General features: G+C 43.3%; 1 protein-coding gene across 12 annotated transcripts in view; it reads left to right on the top strand.

Moving 5' to 3' along the window:
- Positions 1-19,909, top strand: part of LOC127418567 (zinc finger protein 501-like) — a 240,533-nt gene that overhangs the window by 206,689 nt on the left and 13,935 nt on the right. For 4 of the 12 annotated variants that reach the window (XM_051659176.1, XM_051659175.1, XM_051659174.1 and 1 more), the window contains exon 2: positions 16,454-16,832. The exons of 5 other annotated variants lie outside the window; for them this stretch is intronic. In XM_051659176.1, the coding sequence (XP_051515136.1) occupies positions 16,454-16,832 (379 nt within the window). Of the gene's footprint in view, positions 1-12,725; positions 12,766-13,077; positions 13,102-13,130; positions 15,122-16,453; positions 16,833-19,909 lie in introns of those variants that run through there. 3 more of the 12 variants (XM_051659172.1, XM_051659170.1, XM_051659171.1) reach the window with 3 other exon arrangements.

Genomic DNA, 19,909 nt, shown 5'->3' with positions numbered 1-19,909 from the left:
CTGCCCAAAAGTTAGAGACAGGCTAGCCCAGTCGTGGCCTCTTATCCTCTTTTTTTTCCTCTCCCCCCAAAAAAAGGAATTAACCGACTGGGGCCACCAGGTCTACGTCGGGGGGGGGGGGGTGTCCCTCCCAAGGGGAAGACACTGCGGAGAACACACCCCGCCCAGAAAGGGGGGGGGGTGGGGGGGGGATTTTGAGTGGAAATACATAACATGGTCTTGCCGAACTTTGTCGCAAGTATGTCATGTGGAGAAGTCCCATGGTAGGTCCTACCCTATGGGGGAGGAGTTTCTACAAACATGGTGACTGGGGCAGAGGGGCCTCTGCCCAAGGAAGACACAGTTTACCAACAGGGAAACAAATTAGTGGAAGATATACGTCACCTATGGGGAATCACCACATGCGGAGCACCTACCCCAGTACAGGGCTTAGTTAGCACATGTACTGAACCGGCAGCGAGTTTCTCCGCAAACTCGTCTGCCACAGGGCTCGGAGGAAATTATCCAGGGAACACAGTTTGTGAACACTACTGGGAGTCAACAGCGCACGTCTTCAGCTCAGGGGAGGTGAAAGGTGCTATGCGCAAGCGATACACCCGGCCAGCTGTCCCGGACTTACCTGCTTGTGCGTGCCACTACACGGGACGAAACCAGTTCCACCCAGAGATTGTTGCTACCCAGCCTGCTGCTATGCAAATGTCTGTTAGAGAGGCACCACTGGTCAGGGCCCAGGAGGCCGCTACACCCCTGGTAGAATGGGCTCGTAGCCCTGCCGGGGGCGGCACGTCCTGGACGTGATATGCCATTGTTATGGCATCAGTGAGCCAGTGGGCGACCCTCTGCTTGGAGACAGCGCTTCCTTTCTGCTGTCCACCAAAGCAGACAAAGAGCTGCTCAGAGACTCTAAAGCTCTGCGTGCGATCCAAATAGATGCGTAAAGCATGCACCGGACACAGCAACGTCAGGGCTGGGTCTGCCTCCTCCTGGGGCAGCGCTTGCAGGTTCACCACCTGGTCCCTAAAAGGGGTTGTGGGAACCTTGGGCACATAGCCCGGTCGGGGTCTCAGGATCACATGAGAGTAGCCTGGACCGAACTCCAGGCACGTTTCGCTGACAGAGAACACTTGCAGGTCTCCTACCCTCTTGATGGAAGTGAGCGCAGTCAGGAGGGCAGTCTTCAAAGAGAGTGCCTTAAGCTCCGCTGACTGCAAGGGCTCAAAGGGGGCTCTCCATAGACCCTGAAGAACTACAGAGAGGTCCCATGAGGGAACGAGGCACGGTCCGAAGGGATTCAACCTCCTGGCGCCTCTCAGGAACCTGATGATCAGGTCGTGCTTCCCTAAGGACTTACCGTCCACTGTGTCGTGGTGTGCCGCTATAGCAGCTACAGACACCTGCAAGGTGGAGGGGGACAGCCGCCCTTCCAACCTCTCCTGCAGGAAGGAAAGCACCGATCCGACTGCACATCTCTGGGGGTCTTCGCGTCGGGAAGAACACCACTTAGCGAACAGACGCCACTTAAAGGCATACTGGCACCTCATAGAGGGGGCCCTAGCCTGAGTGATCATGTCTACCACCGTGGGTGGTAGGCTGCTTAAGTCTTCTGCATCCTGTCCAGGGGCCAGACATGGAGATTCCAGAGGTCTGGTCACGGGTGCCAGATGGTGCCCCGTCCCTGAGAAAGAAGGTCCTTCCTCAGGGGAATTTGCCGGGGGGGGGGCTGTTGCGAGGAGCGTGAGGTCTGAGAACCATGTCTGGATGGGCCGGTAGGGTGCTACCAGGACGACCTGCTCCTCGTCCTCCTTGACCTTGCACAGGGTCTGTGCAAGTAGGCTCACTGGGGGAAACGCATATTTGCAAAGTCCAAGGGGCCAGCTGTGTGCCAGCGCGTCTATACTGAGAGGTGCATCGGTCAGGGCGTACCAGAGCGGGCAGTGGGAGGATTCATGGGAGGCGAACAGGTCTACCTGTGCCTGCCCGAATCGACTCCAAATCAGCTGGACCACCTGAGGGTGGAGTCTCCACTCTCCCCTGAGGGAAACCTGCCGTGACAGCACGTCCGCTGTAGTGTTGAGGTCGCCCGGGATTTTAGTGGCTCGCAGCAACTTGAGGTGCTGCTGACTCCAGAGGAGGAGACGGCGGGCGAGTTGTGACATACAACGGGAGCGCAGATCGCCTTGACGGTTGACATATGCTACCATTGCCGTGTTGTCTGTCTGAACTAACACATGCTTGCCCTGGATCAACAGCCAAAACCTCCACAGGGTGAGCAGAATTGCCAGCAATTCGAGGCAGTTGATGTGCCAACGTAGCCGCGGGCCCGTCCATGAGCCAGCGGCTGCGTGCCCGTTGCATATAGCGCCCCAGCCCGTTTTGGAGGCGTCTGTCGTAACCACGACGCACATGGAAACCTGCTCTAGGGGAACACCTGCCCGTAGAAATGTGAGGTCGGTCCAAGGGCTGAAGAGGTGGTGACAGATCGGCGTGATGACCACGCGATGTGTCCCGCAGCACCTTGCCCATCTCGGGACTCGTGTCTGAAGCCAGGGCTGAAGCGGTCTCATATGCATCAACCCGAGCGGGGTGGCCACTGCTGAGGATGCCATATGCCCCAAGAACCTCTGAAACCGTTTCAGTGGAACCGCTGTCTTCTGTCTGAACGCCTTCAAACAGGTCAGCACCGACTGTGCACGATGAGTCAACGAGACTGAGTCCAACTCCAAGCCGAGAAAAGAGATGCTCTGAACCTGGAGGAGCTTGCTCTTTTCCCAGTTGACCTGAAGCCCTAGTTGGCTGAGGTGCGAGAGCACCAGGTCCCTGTGTGCACAACGCATCCCGAGAGTGAGCTAGGATTAGCCAATCTTCGAGATAGTTGAGGATGCAAATGCCCACTTCCCTTAGCGGGGCAAGGGCTGCCTCTGCGACCTTCGTGAAGACGCGAGGGGACAAGGACAGGCCGAAAGGGAGGACCTTGTACTGATATGCCTGACCCTCGAATGCGAACCGCAGGAGGGTTCTGTGTTGAGGTAGAATTGAGACGTGGAAGTACGCGTCCTTCAGGTCTACTGCTGCGAACAAATCTTGATGCCGGACGCTCGCTAGAATGCGTTTTTGTGTCAGCATTTTGAACGGGAGTCTGTGTAAAGCCCGGTTCAGTACTCGCAGGTCCAAGATTGGTCGCAACCCACCGCCCTTTTTCGGTACAATGAAGTAGGGGCTGTAAAATCCCTTCTTCATCTTGGCCGGAGGGACAGGCTCTATCACATCCTTCCGTAGGAGAGTAGCGATCTCCGCACGCAAGGTAGCAGCGTTCTCGCCCTTCACCAAAGGTGAAGTGGATGCTGCTGAACCTGGGTGGACGCCTGGCGAACTGAATCGCGTAGACGAGTCGGGCGGTCTGGACCAGCCATCGCGATGGGTTGGAAAGTGCAAGCCACATGTCCAAGCTCCGGGTGAGGGGGACCAAGGGGACAATCTCGTCGGACGTACCGGCGGGCGGGGCAGAGCCTGAGGTGCCACGCCGTGTTGTGGTTGTGCTGAGTTCAGGAACATCGAAGCACTTACCTGGCTCCTTGTGACCACCCCAGGAACAGCCTGGGACAGGGGAGGAAGAGGCCTGTCCTCGTGACCCGTGGAGACTGTCACATCAGGGGTGGATTTGTGCCACAGCTGGGTGCGCAGGGACGGGGAAACCGCCGCTGGAGCGCCAAACCTGCCAAAATGGAATGGTGGACAGTGGTCGTGATGACGGCCGTGCACACTGGGTGTGTGACCCAGGGAACAAGGAAACCGCTCTTTTGCTGAACTCTTGGGTACCGCAGCCACTTGGGCTGCGGTACCCAAGTGGCAGCAGAGGACCAACAGAGTGACGAAGATGATGATGATGAAACCACAGCAGAGGAACAACAGAGTGACGAAGATGATGATGAAGTTTCGTATTTTAAAATTCTGTTAATTACTTACAAAGCTTTGAATGGTCTAGCTCCAGAGTACTTAAGTGACCTATCACGCTATAATCCATCACACTCACTATAATCGCAAAACTCCAGCCTGTTAACAATACAGAGAATATCAAAATCCACAAAAGGAGGGATATAATTTTCATATTTAGCTCCTAAACAATGGAAATGTTTTCCTAGCAGTGTTCGTTATTCAGACACACTCTCTCAGTTTAAGTCTAGACTAAAGACTATCTATTCAGCCAGGCATACACGTAATTTATCCCTCAATTCATAGTTATCGCTGCATTAGTTAGGTCTGCCAGAACTGAAAACACTTCTCTTATTTTTTAACCCTGCTTTAAATTGAATGGCATCTACGCTAATTTTATTCTATTTCTTTCCCTGTCTAAACCTCTGGATTATATCTTGAGGTTACCAGAGCCTGCCAGATCCATCTCCGGTCCTCCTTAATGTCCGATTCCCACTGTGTCGCTGAGTGATGATGAACAATTGCTGCATGTGCCAGCCAGACTTGACTTCATTCTACTAAGACAGACTTCACAGTGGATGAATTGATGCAAATTTAGAGACATGGGATTCTTCATGAGCCACTGTCTGAATCATGAGCTCAGGATGGAGTTCACCAAAATGACCTGCCATAAGCTTCCAGCCGGACTGCGATACTTCTCACATACCTATATCAACTTGGTCAAAGGAGGGACAACACTCTCTTAAACTACATAGAAAATGAATTAACCACTAACAAAAGCCTTCATTGGCCAAAATCAAAGGACAATGCATCTACGTGTATTTCCTCAGTTAATTTGGGAAGACTTCAAGGACTTTAACACTAAAACTAATACAAAATCATTTTGTTTGATCATTGACCCACAACACTTACTTAGTTTACTAATTTTAACCACTAATAGTTCTAAACATTAATAACTAATATTGGCATTATATTCGTTCATTTTCTGTTATAGCATAATTTCATGTACAACTGCTTTGAAACATGCCTGTTGTGAAAAGCGCTATACAAATAAATTTGACTTGACTCGGAAAATGTTTATTTAGGCTGTGTTCTATTTGTGGTAAATAAAAGGGATGTGAACGGATAGACAACATCTGGTTAACTGTTCAACGCACCACTATTCGAATACCAAAATCACTATTCAGTTATTCTACACATGAAGTGCAGTCTTCAACCCGACCTGAACTTGATGAGTTCCAACAAACCTTCGGGTTTTCCCGGCAGGGTTTGGGTCAGTTTTTCAAGTATAGGGTGAGTTATGGGCTGTTCAAATGTGTCTGCACTGTTTTTCTGTATACTGTTAACACATGCTGGACGGACATCTTTGACTGTTGCACTGAATCTCAATGTTTTTTCTTTCAGCGTCTCACACAGGATCACAGCATTTTTTGACACCAAGTAAAGGTACTGTAAAAGTCTTTTTTTTAAATTTTCAAAATCAAAGCACTCAAAAGAGGCTTTGTTGACTCACAGAAATATGACCCGGCCCAGGCAGAGCGCACACAGGCGGTGAGAGTTTGATTATTTTTGTTTGACTTTAATGTGAGATTTCATCATTTGAAGATTTACGTATTGTGCTATTTCAGCTCATTGCTCACTGCGCATGTGATTTGGTGCTATTTTGAGTAGTGTTTGAGGACAAACCATAGCAAAAATTTTCTTTATTCCCGTGTCCCGATGGGAAACAGATAACCGTTGAACTTCACAGTTAATCAACTGTTAAAAACGGTAACTGTGCACATCACTAGTAAATAACACATTTTATGGAGAAATACAAGCAATATTTTAGTTAATTCTAACTAGAATAGGATAATGACATAGAAAGCAGGACTCGACAGCATCCATCCAACCATCTTTCTTAATTTCATAGTGCAATTTTCCCCCTTCAATCTCACATGCTCCACATCTCTCGTGTGAAGGTTTGTGTAATCTGAGACTGTATCTGTATCACATTATGTAATAATTTAGTGATGATGATAATAAATTGCTCTGTCAGATTTTTCATTTTTACACCTCTATCAACCGCTATAAATGGCTATAATCATAAAATTAAGTTATTAATCAGAATTTATGGTATAATTATTTACCTTTTGCAGAGTAAAAATAAAAAATAGTACTGGAGGTTTGATCTGCCATTATATTGGGGTTTAATTTGATTTTTATATTATTTTTTCATCTTGAGTTGTTTTTGTTATAAATTTGCTCAAAGAATAAAAAGAATTTCTTAACAAAAAAGCCTCGAAGAAGAGCAGCCAAGAAATTTTCACCTGCTCTCTGTGTGGAAAGAGTTTCACATGTAAAAACCATCTTAAAAGACACATGAGAGTTCATAGTGGTGAGAAGCCTTACACGTGCCATCAGTGTGGGAAGATTTTTGCATATTCAGACCATCTCAAGAATCATCTTCGCTTTCACTCTGGAGAAAGACCATTTGAATGTGATAAGTGTGGGAAAACATTTGTTCTGGCACAATACCTAAAAACACACCTGAAAACTCACACAAAGGAGAAGCCTTACATGTGTTCATTTTGTGGAAAGAGTTTTGCATACCTGTCCTATTTTAAAGGGCACCAGAAAATACATACCGGTGTGGGAGCTCATATGTGCTTTGAATGTGGGAAGATCTTCATTACAGCCAGCAGCTTAAATCAGCACCAAATAATTCATACTGGAGAGAAACCATACAAGTGCTCACACTGTGAAAAGAGTTTCACTCAGTCACAAAACCTGAAAAAACACAAGATAATTCATACTGGAGAAAATGTATATGTGGGAAAAGTTTCATCTCAGCAAGTTCTTTACAGAAACATGTAAAAAACAATTGCCCACATAGTCACAGCAAGCAAGAATCATCTTCTGGTCCAATGATATCAAGTAAATAGTGAATGTGTGAACAAAGCATATGTGCCTCCTAACTAAACTATTGCGTGTGCAGCCGTGTATTAGATGAGACCATCCTGCAGTGCAACGAATGCAGAGCTAACATGACATGAAAGTTAGCATCACTGAATACTAGCTATACCAGGGCTCGACATTAACGCTTGTCCAGGACAAGTGGGTTTTTGGAGTGGCAAGTGATAGAGAATTTTACTTTTCAAGGCAGACTTTTTCTTGGCACCTACATAAACTGTTCAAAGCATGTCAGTTCACAAATATATTCTGTTGGCCTGGTACATCTGTCACCCCCCAAACTATACTGTTTCTAAATGTAAAGCTGTGACTGAATAAAATGTGAAAAAGTTCCATTTAAAATCAGAAATTAGAATTTTTTTTATTAATAACATGCTTCCATGTTTCTTTAACCCTTCAACACATATGTTGGGTCTTTAGTGACCCGGGACCTCATTTCACCCCCTGTACCTCATCCATTTTTTGGAACTGTGCTCACACGTCCTTAGTATTCCTCAATCTTTCTCTTATAAATAGTGTAACACACACACACACACAATGCCTAAATTGCAAAAAAATAAACAAAATAAAATTATAACAGCTTAAAAAACCAAAAGTGTATAAGTGTTTAAGAGTAAGTTGTGGGTTCAGACAATGGGTCTTACAGAAATAACAATTAGTCCCACTGTTGTAAAACCCAGTATACCTCCCTGGCTAGTCCCTATGCATAGAGTTGACCTCCAACTACAGGATAAATAAAACAAATGAGATATCTATCCCTAAGCAGTTTTTAGAATAAGAATTAGAATCAGAATGAGCTTTCTTGCCAAGTGTTCTCATGTACACAAGGATTTTTTTTTTGGTGATAGAAGAAACAAGTGCACACAGAATATTACAGTGAGACACAGTTTCATCTCTAGATACAGACTTGACATTTGAACAGTTTTCCCAGTCTCACTACCTGCTGCCTATCTAACAGAAAGCTGGTGATCCAACGACAGATTGGGGTGGGCATGGAGAGCTGGGACATTTTGGTTGAGAGAAGATCAGGCATGATGGTATTGAAGGCTGAACTGAAGTCCACAAATAGGATCCTTGCATAACTCCCAGGTCTCTCGAGGTGTTGCATGATATAATGCAGTCCCATGTCGACAGCATCATCTACAGACCTGTTTACCCGGTAAGCAAACTGAAGGGGGTCTAGGAGCAGTCCAGTGATGTCCTTCAGATAGGCCAAAACCAGTCTCTCAAATGACTCCATGGCCACAGACGTGAGAGCAATATCTAGATCAGGCATATTTCTCAGTGCTCAGTATATATACAGATGGTTCCAAGAATCCTAACTCTGGTCGCACAGCTACAGCAGTATATATTCCTCAATTCAAAATCAGCATAAAGAAGAGGACGACTAATGACATTTCACTATACAACAGAATTAATAGCCATTTTTTAGCCCTACAATCAGCCCATGAATGTGGTTATATGTTCTAGTGATGGGTCGTTCATGAATGATTCGTTCATTTTGCATGAATCTTTTATGTGACTCAGATGAACGAGTAGTCTCAGAGACTCAAAGATCCAAGTCAGTAAAATGATCCTGTCTTGCCATCACTAATATGTTCTGATTCATACTCAGCCTTAACTAGTCTTGAAAGTGGACAGTCTACATCAAGACAAGATATAGTTTATGAGATACTTACAAGTTTGCTAAAGATACAGAATATGGGAATAATGCTAAGTTTCCTGTGGGTACCTGCACACGTGGGAGTCCAAGGAAATGAAGTAGTTTATGATTTGGCAAAGCAAGTAATTGAACATCCAGAAGTTGACATTTACATATCTAAGCAAGGCAGGTGTTAAAGGGAAAATTACGACATTGATGAATACAAAGTGGCAACTATTATGGGAGGTAGAAACAAAGGGGAGACAACTTCACAGTATCCAAAAACAAGTTGGTTCTGGAAGAATTTGTCATATAAACAGGGAAAATGACACCATAATCGCCTGTCTTCGAATAGGGCACATTGGTTTAAATAATTCATTATCCAGAATAGGGAAACATGAAACAGGACAATGTACAAACTGCAGTCAAATAGAAACTTTTGAGCATGTGCTCTTAGTATGCACAGCATATGAAAGAGAAAGACATGAGCTTACACAGATACTTAGAACAATAGGTGTACATTTTGGACTCAAGATGGCGCCGAGTATGGCTGCTGCGTTGCGAGCTCCGACACAACATAGTAATGTTTTGTTTGTTTTGTTCACAATTCTTATGTTTTTTGTCTTGGATGTTGTCTGCCTTATTGTCTACGACAGACAAACACTTTTGGACATTGGTTCAGCAATCTCACACCGTAAATCGGACTTCACATTCCTCAATGCCGACCCGCTGTTTACAAACACGCAAGCGGAGCCCTTTGTCTGGGCAGTACGGCCGCGGAAACGCAGGAGGAAAAGGGGAAACAGAGCCGGCGTTCTCATCAGAGTAAGACGCCGCGCAAATCGACCCCCGCTACCCAGTATTCTACTGGCAAATGTTCAGTCTCTGGATAACAAGCTCTGCGAGCTGAAAGCGCGGATCTCTTTCCAATGAGATATGAGGGACTGCTGCATTATCTGCCTAACAGAAACTTGGATGTCTGCGGAGATTCCAGACTCAGCCACTGAACCCGCGGGGTTCTCCGTGCACTGAACGGACAGAGCGAAAGACCTCTCAGGTAAAAGCAGAGGTGGTGGTATATGTTTTATGATCAACAAATCCTGGTGTGATCAGAGGAACATACATTCTGTCAAGTCTTTCTGCTCTCCTGATCTGGAATTTCTTATGCTTCTGTGTCGACAATTCTGGCTACCGAGGGAATTCACAGCGGTCATTATCACTGCTGTGTACATTCCCCCACAAGCCGACACAGACCGGGCACTCAAGGAACTGTATGGGAGTATAAGTGAGCAGGAAACCGCGCACCCTGAGGCCGCGTTCATTGTGACCGGAGACTTTAATAAAGCCAGTTTAAAATCAGTCGCACCAAAATATCACCAGCACATTAGTTTCAACACACGAGGGGACTGGGTTTTGGACCATTGCTACTCTCCGTTCCGGGATGGCTACAAATCCCTCCCCCGCCCACCATTTGGCAAATCGGACCACTCTTCCATTCTGCTTCTGCCCGCTTACAGGCAGAAATTGAAACAGGAAGGACCCACCCTAAGAACGATCCAGTGCTGGTCGGACCAATCAGATTCTATGCTACCAGACTGTTTTGATCACACGGACTGGGAGATGTTCCGGTCCGCCTCTGATGACGACATCGAGCTTTACGCTGATAGCATAATGTGTTTCATCAGAACGTGCGTAGAGGATGTCGTTCCGACCAGAACTGTACGAATCTATCTGAATCAGAAACCTTGGATCAATAGCGATGTTCGCGCGGCACTTAATGTGCAGACCTCCGCTTTTAATTCCGGGAACGTGGAGGAGCATAAACAAGCCAGTTATGCCCTCCGAAAAACTATCAGAACCGCAAAACGCCAGTACAGGAGTAAGATTGAAGGACAGTTTAACACCACCAACTCTAGAAGCATGTGGCAGGGAATTAACATCATCACGGACTTTAAAGGGAATAAAAACTCCGCCATGAACACCGCTGCCTCTCTACCGGATGAGCTAAATACTTTTTATGCTCGTTTCGAGGGAAATAACACCGCCCTCGCGGAGAGAGCTCTCGCGGCTGAAGCTACAGAGGTTAGTTCACTCTCCGTCTCTGTAGCGGATGTAACCCGATCCTTCCGACGGGTGAATATCCGCAAAGCCGCTGGCCCAGACGGCATTCCGGGCCGCGTCATCAGAGCGTGCACGAACCAGCTGGCTGGTGTTTTTACGGACATTTTCAACCTTTCCCTCTCTTTGTCTGTAGTCCCCACATGCTTTAAAACATCCACCATTGTGCCTGTTCCAAAACAATCAAAAATAACTTGTTTAAATGACTGGCGTCCTATTGCTCTGACCCCCATCATCAGCAAATGTTTTGAGAGACTAATCAGAGATTACATCTGCTCTGTATTGCCACTCTCTCTTGACCCGCTGCAGTTTGCTTACCGCAACAACCGCTCCACTGATGATGCCATTGCATCTACAATACACACTGCTCTCTCCCACCTGGAAAAAAAGAACACTTATGTGAGAATGTTGTTTGTAGACTACAGCTCAGCATTCAACACCATAGTGCCCTCCAATCTAGACGAGAAACTCCGGGCTCTGGGCTTAAACAGCTCGCTGTGCAGCTGGATCCTGGACTTCCTGTCAAGCAGACGCCAGGTGGTTAGAATAGGCAGCATCTCCTCATCACTGACCCTCAACACTGGAGCCCCACAGGGCTGTGTTCTCAGCCCACTACTGTATTCCTTGTACACACATGACTGTGTGGCAACACATAGCTCCAATGCCATCATTAAGTTTGCTGATGACACGACGGTGGTAGGTCTGATCACTGACAATGATGAAACAGCCTACAGAGAGGAGGTACACACTCTGACACACTGGTGTCAGGAGCACAACCTCTCCCTCAACGTCAGTAAGACAAAGGAGCTTGTGGTGGACTTCAGAAGAAAAGACAGAGAACACAGTCCCATCACCATCAATGGAGCACCAGTGGAGAGAGTCAGCAGCTTCAAGTTCCTGGGTGTCCACATCACTGAGGAACTCACATGGTCCATCCACACTGAAGTCGTTGTGAAGAAGGCTCATCAGCGCCTCTTCTTCCTGAGACGGCTGAGGAAGTTTGGAATGAACTGCCACATCCTCACACGGTTCTACACCTGCACTGTGGAGAGCATCCTGACTGGCTGTATCTCCGCCTGGTACGGCAATAGCACCGCCCACAACCGTAAAGCACTGCAAAGGGTGGTGCGAACTGCCAGACACATCATCGGAGGTGAGCTTCCCTCCCTCCAGGACATATGTACCAGGCGGTGTGTGAAAAAAGCTCAGAGGATCATCAGAGACTCCAGTCACCCGAGCCATGGGCTGTTCTCACTGCTACCATCAGGCAGGCGTTATCGCAGCATCAGGACCCGCACCAGCCGACTCCATGATAGCTTCTTCCCCCAAGCAATCAGACTTTTGAACTCTTGATCTCCCACGATCAAAATACATCAGCACTGCACTTTATTACCCTTACTCTTATATCTCACACCGGACTGTCATAAATTATATTATTATTATTATATTATGTTCTCTCTTAACAACTGACTATCAACTGACAGCCTGAATGTCAATACAGTACAATACTGTACATTCTATATATATATATATATATATATATATATATATATATATATACTTTTTTTATATATTTTTATTTTTTATTTTTATTGAATAATGTGTATCTATATAGTGCGTATTGTATACTGTACAGTGTATATTATTATTTGTATACTGTTGAGTGTAATTATGTGTATAACAGATGTTTAAATTGTGTTGTGTTAATTTGATGTTATTGTAAATTGGTATATGTCTCATCACTGTCACGACTGCTATGTTGATCGGAACTGCACCCAAGAATTTCACACACCATTGCACTTGTGTATATGGCTGTGTGACAATAAAAGTGATTTGATTTGATTTGATTTGAAATAACCTCACATTGCAAAATCTCCTTAGTAATGCTCCAGGACAAACAAAAGTGCACAGTGCTTTATTAAAATATCTAAAAACAACAGGCTTAAACAACAAAAGGATTTAAATACCACATTTTGTATTAAAGTATTATTATTATTATTATTATTATAGATTTTTTCCTTCCATTCGGGGCTCCATACTCCTGTCCAGTTGGTGGCGGTAATGTCAATAAAATATACAAGAAGAAGAATTCAGACACTGTTACAGTTTGAGCGCTCAGTTCGGTACGTGTTGAATGTGTTAAACAGCATTTGTCAGATTGACATTTATTTGTATATGTTGTTTTTCTGTCTTTGGCATTTTAATAACTGTAAAATACGTTTTTTATCGACGCATATCGCTTTGTTTTGTTACAGACGCTTTAAAAAAATCACTTTCAGGAGAAACAAACAGAAATCTGAGAATATTCTGCTTAAATGAGTTCTTTTAATCCAGTGACTGACTGTAAATGAGTTCAATGAAGGTGATAATATATATTGGAGAGACGGGCACAAACAAACACTTTTTGGTTTCCTGAAGTTTGTGTAAATACTTTTGGGATTACTGGTCATATGCAAGAGGTGAACAAAACAACTAAAACACTTCAGAACAGGTTTATTTACACTTTCTGTCTGTGGCTAAACTCATGTTTATATTTTAGTCCAGTTTGAAGACGTGTTGGTAAAGTTCAATCTTGACAAACTTTGAGTAACGTTCCAGAAATGTTGTGGTAATGTCCTAAAGACGTCGCTTAAACGTTCCATTAAAGACGTTATAGCAGCATGATCCCCTGATCTATTTATACGAGTTGACGCTGTCATAATTATATTATTTTTGTAGAGACAGTCAATATGTCTTTTGGATACCATACTTAATTGACAAAATCTCTGTCAACAAAAGGAAAATGTACCACATCTGCTAAATATTTTACTCGAGTAAATGGTGATATACAAATTTTTTTTTTTTTTTTTTTTTGAATGGGCGTTTGAGACAAATAAATTGTTTAACATTTAATAGTTCTGCAGAGAATTGGATACCATTAAAATAAAGAATAAATAACAATAAAATAAATAGCTAAATAAACATCAGTACAGTTTAGTATCAGTCAAATTCTGACCATTAAAATAAAGAATAAAAATAAAATAAATAACTAAATAAACATCAGTACTGTTTAGTATCAGTCAAATGCTGACCATTATAAGAATAAATAAAAATAAAATAAATTCTTTTTGCACACTACATTGTTAAATTTGCACACGAGAAGTCTTCCGTGAGGCAACCTGAGGTAAATTTATATATTCCCTTTAGTATATTTATTCCTGTTTACTGTCCCAGTTCGTGAGTACATTAAAACATAAGAGATGTTGGCCTTTAACCTGTACCAGCCTGGACCAAAATCTATAGTTTATAACTTTAATTAGATTCAGTTAAACTTGCTATAGTTTGTTTGCTATTTTACATCCCGTGCACCAGTGTGAAGACATCATTTTCCACATTTGGCTGTTTACTCGTAAGATTCCTCATGGGATTTTAAAAACAGAAGAAAAAAAGGACAACATGTTTTGTTTATATAACAATGTTTCACCCAACTAAAATCAACATTTGGCCAAGAATCTAACATCAACCCTGGTTATCTACAGGTAAGGTGGTACTTAAAGGTGCACTCAGTAACTTTTTGCTTGTGTCATCTTGGACTTACAGTGACACCTAGTGGTGTGGATGCTGCATCATTCAAAATCAAGTTTTTAGTTACAGATGCCATTGTAGAAATTCACTATTCACAATCATCCATGATTAATTTAATCCAAGAGTGAAAGTGTTCAATATCAAGATGGTTATTGAGATTAAGCGAGTAGTTTTTCAGCTGGTCATGTGATTCTAAAATGGCCGCCCCCATGAGAGCAACCCTCCACCATGTAGAATAAAATAGCTTTTATAAGGTCACTGATATGACTAGAGTCCTCATCTCATGTGAGCGGTCATGATTTTATACATGTTTCAAAATTACAATTAAATTCTTTAGGAGTAAAACATTTTTTTTTTTAGTGGGGAAAAAATAACTGAGTGCATCTTTAACACATACAGCTATATTAATATAATGTAAAGATAAACATACTAGTGACAGTGCTGTTACGAAAGTGTTTTTTGTTTGTTAGAACTGTAGAATTTTTGAGGGAACCAGGCATAATAAGTCTTACAGAAAGAGAGCCATTGACAGCAACAGCAACACACCAAGCTGACGGTCAGGCCATCGTTGAGCATCTGTCAGCCTAGTTTTTGCATTGTGTTCCACACCGTTGGCACTAGTCGGACCCCCGTCAGCGACTTTTCGGCCGATTGAGCATGTTGAATCGGCAGCGGAGCCTGTCGGTGAGAAAGATCAGTCTGATTGGTTGTTCAGCTTAGTGAACCAGTGCACGAGAAGAAAAATGGAAGTGACGAAAGCAAGCAAACGACAAAATCAAGAGGGCACATACACAGAAGGCTTTTCTCATTTTTCAATAGACCAAGGGCTGACAACGCCAATGCCATTTGTAACTTATCAGACATATTCGAAGAAGCTACATTACGAATCCATGTGGTGAGCGAGATGTGAAAATGGTAAGTAAGTGCTGCTTTGTTTACTGTTTGTATATCCGCAGTCCTAGCTCTTCCGGTTTCCCTTTTTGAATTACGAATACAGACTACTGCCACGGTCGTGGAGTATTGAAGACTCTTCTTCCCTCTCAGTAAGAAAACTCTCAAAGTCAGGAGTTCCAGGTGTCAAAGGTTAGAGTTTATTGAATAACACAACAAACCTGAGAAAGCCAGCTGACGATCTGAATTCACTCAGTCCAGACTCAATTCTTTATACAGTTTGTTATCTTGCATTACCTCATACACACGTTTTTGTAGTCAATGAGTGCCGTCCACCACCATTATTTCACAGACCCTCTGACTTCTTTTTAATGGTGGAAATCTGGCTTTTAGTCCATTTAAAAAATAAAATAACCTTTTAAACCCATGTATTATGAAAGTATATATTTTGAGTAAATAGAATATAACAGTCTATGCATAATACAGTCAGTCTGACCATTGGCCGTATTAATCTTTAACTATTAGCTGTGTCTCTCAATGCCTTAGGAATGCATTCGCTCTGCCTCGTACCATTGTATCATTGTTTTTGCTACAGCTGAGTGCACTGTATGTTTTCTTGCAGCATAAGCACTCCTTAGGCCTCATATTCTCTTTCTTGGATCACATAATGTCCAGACTATTCTATATAAGCACTTTTCTATGATTGATATATAAAAAAATACACTATAATATATAAAAATATACTATACCACCTGCTGGTATGGAGAGTTATTTCCTCTAACGCAGGCGCAGAACGTATGTGCTAATTGGCCGTTGGGTGTAGTCTTTGCGGTGTGTTCAAGAGCAACTTCTTGGCCCAGACGCAGGCGATGCCACAGTCGGCTTTTGTCGCCGCTAGTTCTTTGATGTCGGTTTGGTGTGTCTGGGCCTTTAGTCCACACACTGTTAACTTTAAGTCATAACACTTGGAATCCTGGAAGAATGGTGCCGAAATGTCTGACTTAACATCAATGAATGTGCATCTGCTTAATTTCAACTGCTGCAGAACAAAGCAGGACTTGTGAAATTGTCACAGACCTGCAATTCACCTCCCCCAGGGTAAAAAACAAAACAAAACCTTCTCTATGAAAGAAATGAGAAGATCATGAGACTCCAGCATCCTGTGGCTCATCTGCTGCATAACACCCCACTTAAGGAAGTTCTGTAGTTCACAGTAGCAAACTACCCAATTGTACCATCTCAAAAACAAAGTTATTTTGTTTAACACAGCAGTTCTTGTGTATAATCATTAAATGTTCAGTCTTTTTGAGTTTGATGAATGTCAGTCCATTATAATCATTATGTTTTTGTGTTCAGATGTTCATCATGAGAGAGCAGGTGGATGTGATTCACACTGGAGAACAGCAGATGCTGCAGACACCAGTGAAGATGTGTTCAGTGAAGCTGCTGGACTGCAGGAACCTGATGAAGATGAGAGGAGAAACCACAGCAGAGGAACAACAGAGTGATGAAGATGATGATGAACAGCAGATGTTGCAGACATCAGTGAAGATGTGTTCGGTGAAGCTACTGGACTGCAGGAACCTGATGAAGATGAGAGGAGAAACCACAACAGAGGAACAACAGAGTGACGAAGATGATGATGAAACCACAGCAGAGGAACAACAGAGTGATGATGATGATGAAACCACAACAGATGAACAACAGAGTGATGATGATGATTTTATTCCTTCAGGTATGTTTCTTTAATGTTGTTTTACACTTTCATAACAATCAACTGTCATGTCAGAATCTGTTACCAGATTATTTTTATCACTCAAAAGTCACTCAAATGATTTTTTTCCAGCTATCTTTATTGTCATTTTAAAAGTGTTCAGTTGTCTTTTAAAAAGGTAACATTTTAATTTAAAAAAAGTCATTACAGTCCTTCAGGAACAGTGACTCTGGATTTGGGTTTCTGCTTAAAGTTCTAATTTGTTTTCTTTAAAATTATTGCTTTAAAGTGATTTTTCACGGGTCGAAAGTCAATTTAAAGTTATTTTTCAGATTATACACTTGGTAAAAGAAATGTGTACTCTATCTTAAACTACATGCTTTCATTTGAATTCACTCATACTGGAGAAGACTTTACAGAGAGGTTCGACTGTCCCATCATCAAAACAAGATCTCGGTCAAAAATGTTTGCAACTCTGAATGGAAATAATGTTGTGACGTTGCATTAGGTTGTCGAAACAATGCCATGACAAATGCACGCCATAATCAAAGCTAGAGGCAGTATTGACGACTGGAGAGTCGAACCACTCCATAAAGTCTTCTCCAGCACATCCTAATGACTTTCAATGGGGTTAAGGTCAGGACTCATGCTCCCTGAACCACTCTTTCACAATTTGAGCCCAATGAATCTTGGCATTGTCGTCCTGGAATATGTCTATGCTGTCAGGGTAGAAAAAACCCATTGATTGGAAAACCTGGTCATTCAGTACATTCAGGTAGTCAGCTGACTTCATTTTATTGCTGCATAACGTTGCTGAGCCTAGACCTGACCATTTGAAGCAACCCCAGATCATATCACTGCCTTTAATCCAAACTGCGACTTTGTTTTGCCAGGCATTGTATATAATGAAACATATAATATGGTTTTTAGATATTTAAAATGATTATGATAGATGAGATGCAATCGTGATCACGCTTGCTGGCAATGCGTGCCAGCCATATTGTCATTGATAAGATGGGATTCGGAGTTCGTGTCATCACAGAAGCCTACAAGGTGGAGCATAGAAGGTTCTAAGAAACTAGCCCTTCCACTTTCCCAGCCCCGGAAGTGGTTGTGATGGATGGAATGGGAGAAGGCTTGAGTGGAATGACTATGTGGCATGGGGTGTGGTCATGTGTCGGTGTGCGGGAGAGAGAGAGCGGTAAGGCTTGTCACCCATGCCACAGACTAGTTTGTATATTATTTGTTTGACGTCAGAATACATGGCCGCAGAGCTGCATCAAAACAGTGCGCTTCGACAGTAATGGCTTTATACTTTTATTGAGTGATTGTTTGAAAGTTTGTATCATATAAAAATAAAGGTATTGTGATGTTGAAAGATAATTTGAGCAGTAACTTTTTTGCTTGTAAACAGCAGCATGAATGCAGATCGCACCTGTTTGATTGTATGTGTCTGAGCCTAGCCTAGTGAAATCAAACCGGTTTGTTTGTACGTGCGAAAGACAAAGTGAGCTCATGTTTTGTGTGACAGGCTTCAATCATTTCAACATATATGATGGTGTTGGCATTTACACTCATTTATATTTACGAGAGACAGAAAAAAACTTTAAAGTGGCTCTTCAGTATGAAACCGATCTAACGGTGCCGTTTTTAGGATGCGTTGCCTAAAAACAACAAGTTTTTAAGTTTCAACATATACGAAATATATAAGATATTAAAATGAATAAATGTTTATTTTTCCAGCCTGTTGTATTAGTATTTATTTATCACCCATTATTTATTTTAGATACAGTTCCTATATATTGTTATTTACACAGGGCAAATATACTATTTATCTACTTTTATTACGTATCATATTTTAATGGAGATATCATTTATTACAGCTGACAGGTACTCCACGCTGACATGAGAACATCACACAGTTGCTGCAGATTGATCGGCTGCACATTCATGCTGCAAATGTCCCATTCCACCACATCCTAAAGGTGTTCTGTTGGATTCATTGGAGTACACTGAACTCATTGTCATGTTAATAACTTGAATACTCCCTAGAGTCCTGACACCAATAGCTTTGAGGGAGACCTTCAGGCTGTCTTTTAAGCATTTCTTCTGCCTGCCAACAGAGTGCTTACATGTCTCATAAGTGTTTAGGATGGTAATGAGTACCGCGGCACAGTAGACCTTCAGCTTGGTGGTTAGGCTGATTCCCTGGCATTCCTATACGCTCTCATGAAGTCTCCCAAAGGCAACACTTTCATTGGAGATACTTTTGTAGACCTCTGCATCTATGTTGACTGTTCTGGAGAGTGTGCTGCCCAGATAGGTGGTCCTGTCCCTTCACTACGAAATAGTTGTTGTTAATGCTTTTCTGGAGCAGGCTTGTAAATTGTTTCAGTCTTTGTGGTGTTGATGGTGAGACTGAGGTTGTCATAGGCCAAAAACAAATGGTCCATCTCCAACTGCATCTTTTGTTCTCATGAGATATTGAGGGCACAGTCATCAGCAAAGAGAAAGTCTCTGATAACAGTCTCCTTCACTTTAGTGACAGCTTGTAGATGCCTTTGTTTGTAGAGTTTCCCATCAGTCCTGTACCTGAGGTGGATGCCATCGTCGCAGTTGCTGAAAGCATCTGTCGGCATGGCAGAAAACATCATGCTAAAGAGCATGGGGGGCACATGGACCATCATCCTCTCATGGAAGGATTGGATGATTGTTATTAACTTGGACGGGCAACCAAACTTCTCCATGATCTTCAACAGCCCCTCTCTGCTGACTGTGTCAAACACCTCGGTCAGGTCGACAGAGGTGGTGAACAAGTCTCTGTGCTGCTCCTGGCATTATTCCTGGAGTTGGTGTGCAGCAAATATGTCAGCAGTCCAGCTGACAAGCACAAGTTCCACATTGGCTTTCTGGGAGGAGGCCGTACATTTTTCCTTTTACTACGTGCATTTTATCACACACACCCACCTTTCCACTTTTATCGCAATTAAACTGCGTGCTTTACCGTACACATTTTGTACACAGATCATTGCATCGATCTCAAACCCCTGCTGATCAAAAACCACCACAACAACAAACAATTGCATCCGCTAATATTA

The sequence above is a fragment of the Myxocyprinus asiaticus genome, chromosome 28 (genome assembly GCF_019703515.2).
Source record: "Myxocyprinus asiaticus isolate MX2 ecotype Aquarium Trade chromosome 28, UBuf_Myxa_2, whole genome shotgun sequence".
In the NCBI taxonomy this organism is placed as follows: Eukaryota; Metazoa; Chordata; class Actinopteri; order Cypriniformes; family Catostomidae; genus Myxocyprinus; species Myxocyprinus asiaticus.
Note: the sequence above shows the minus strand (reverse complement) of the source record. Positions and strands in the feature narration are given on the sequence as shown.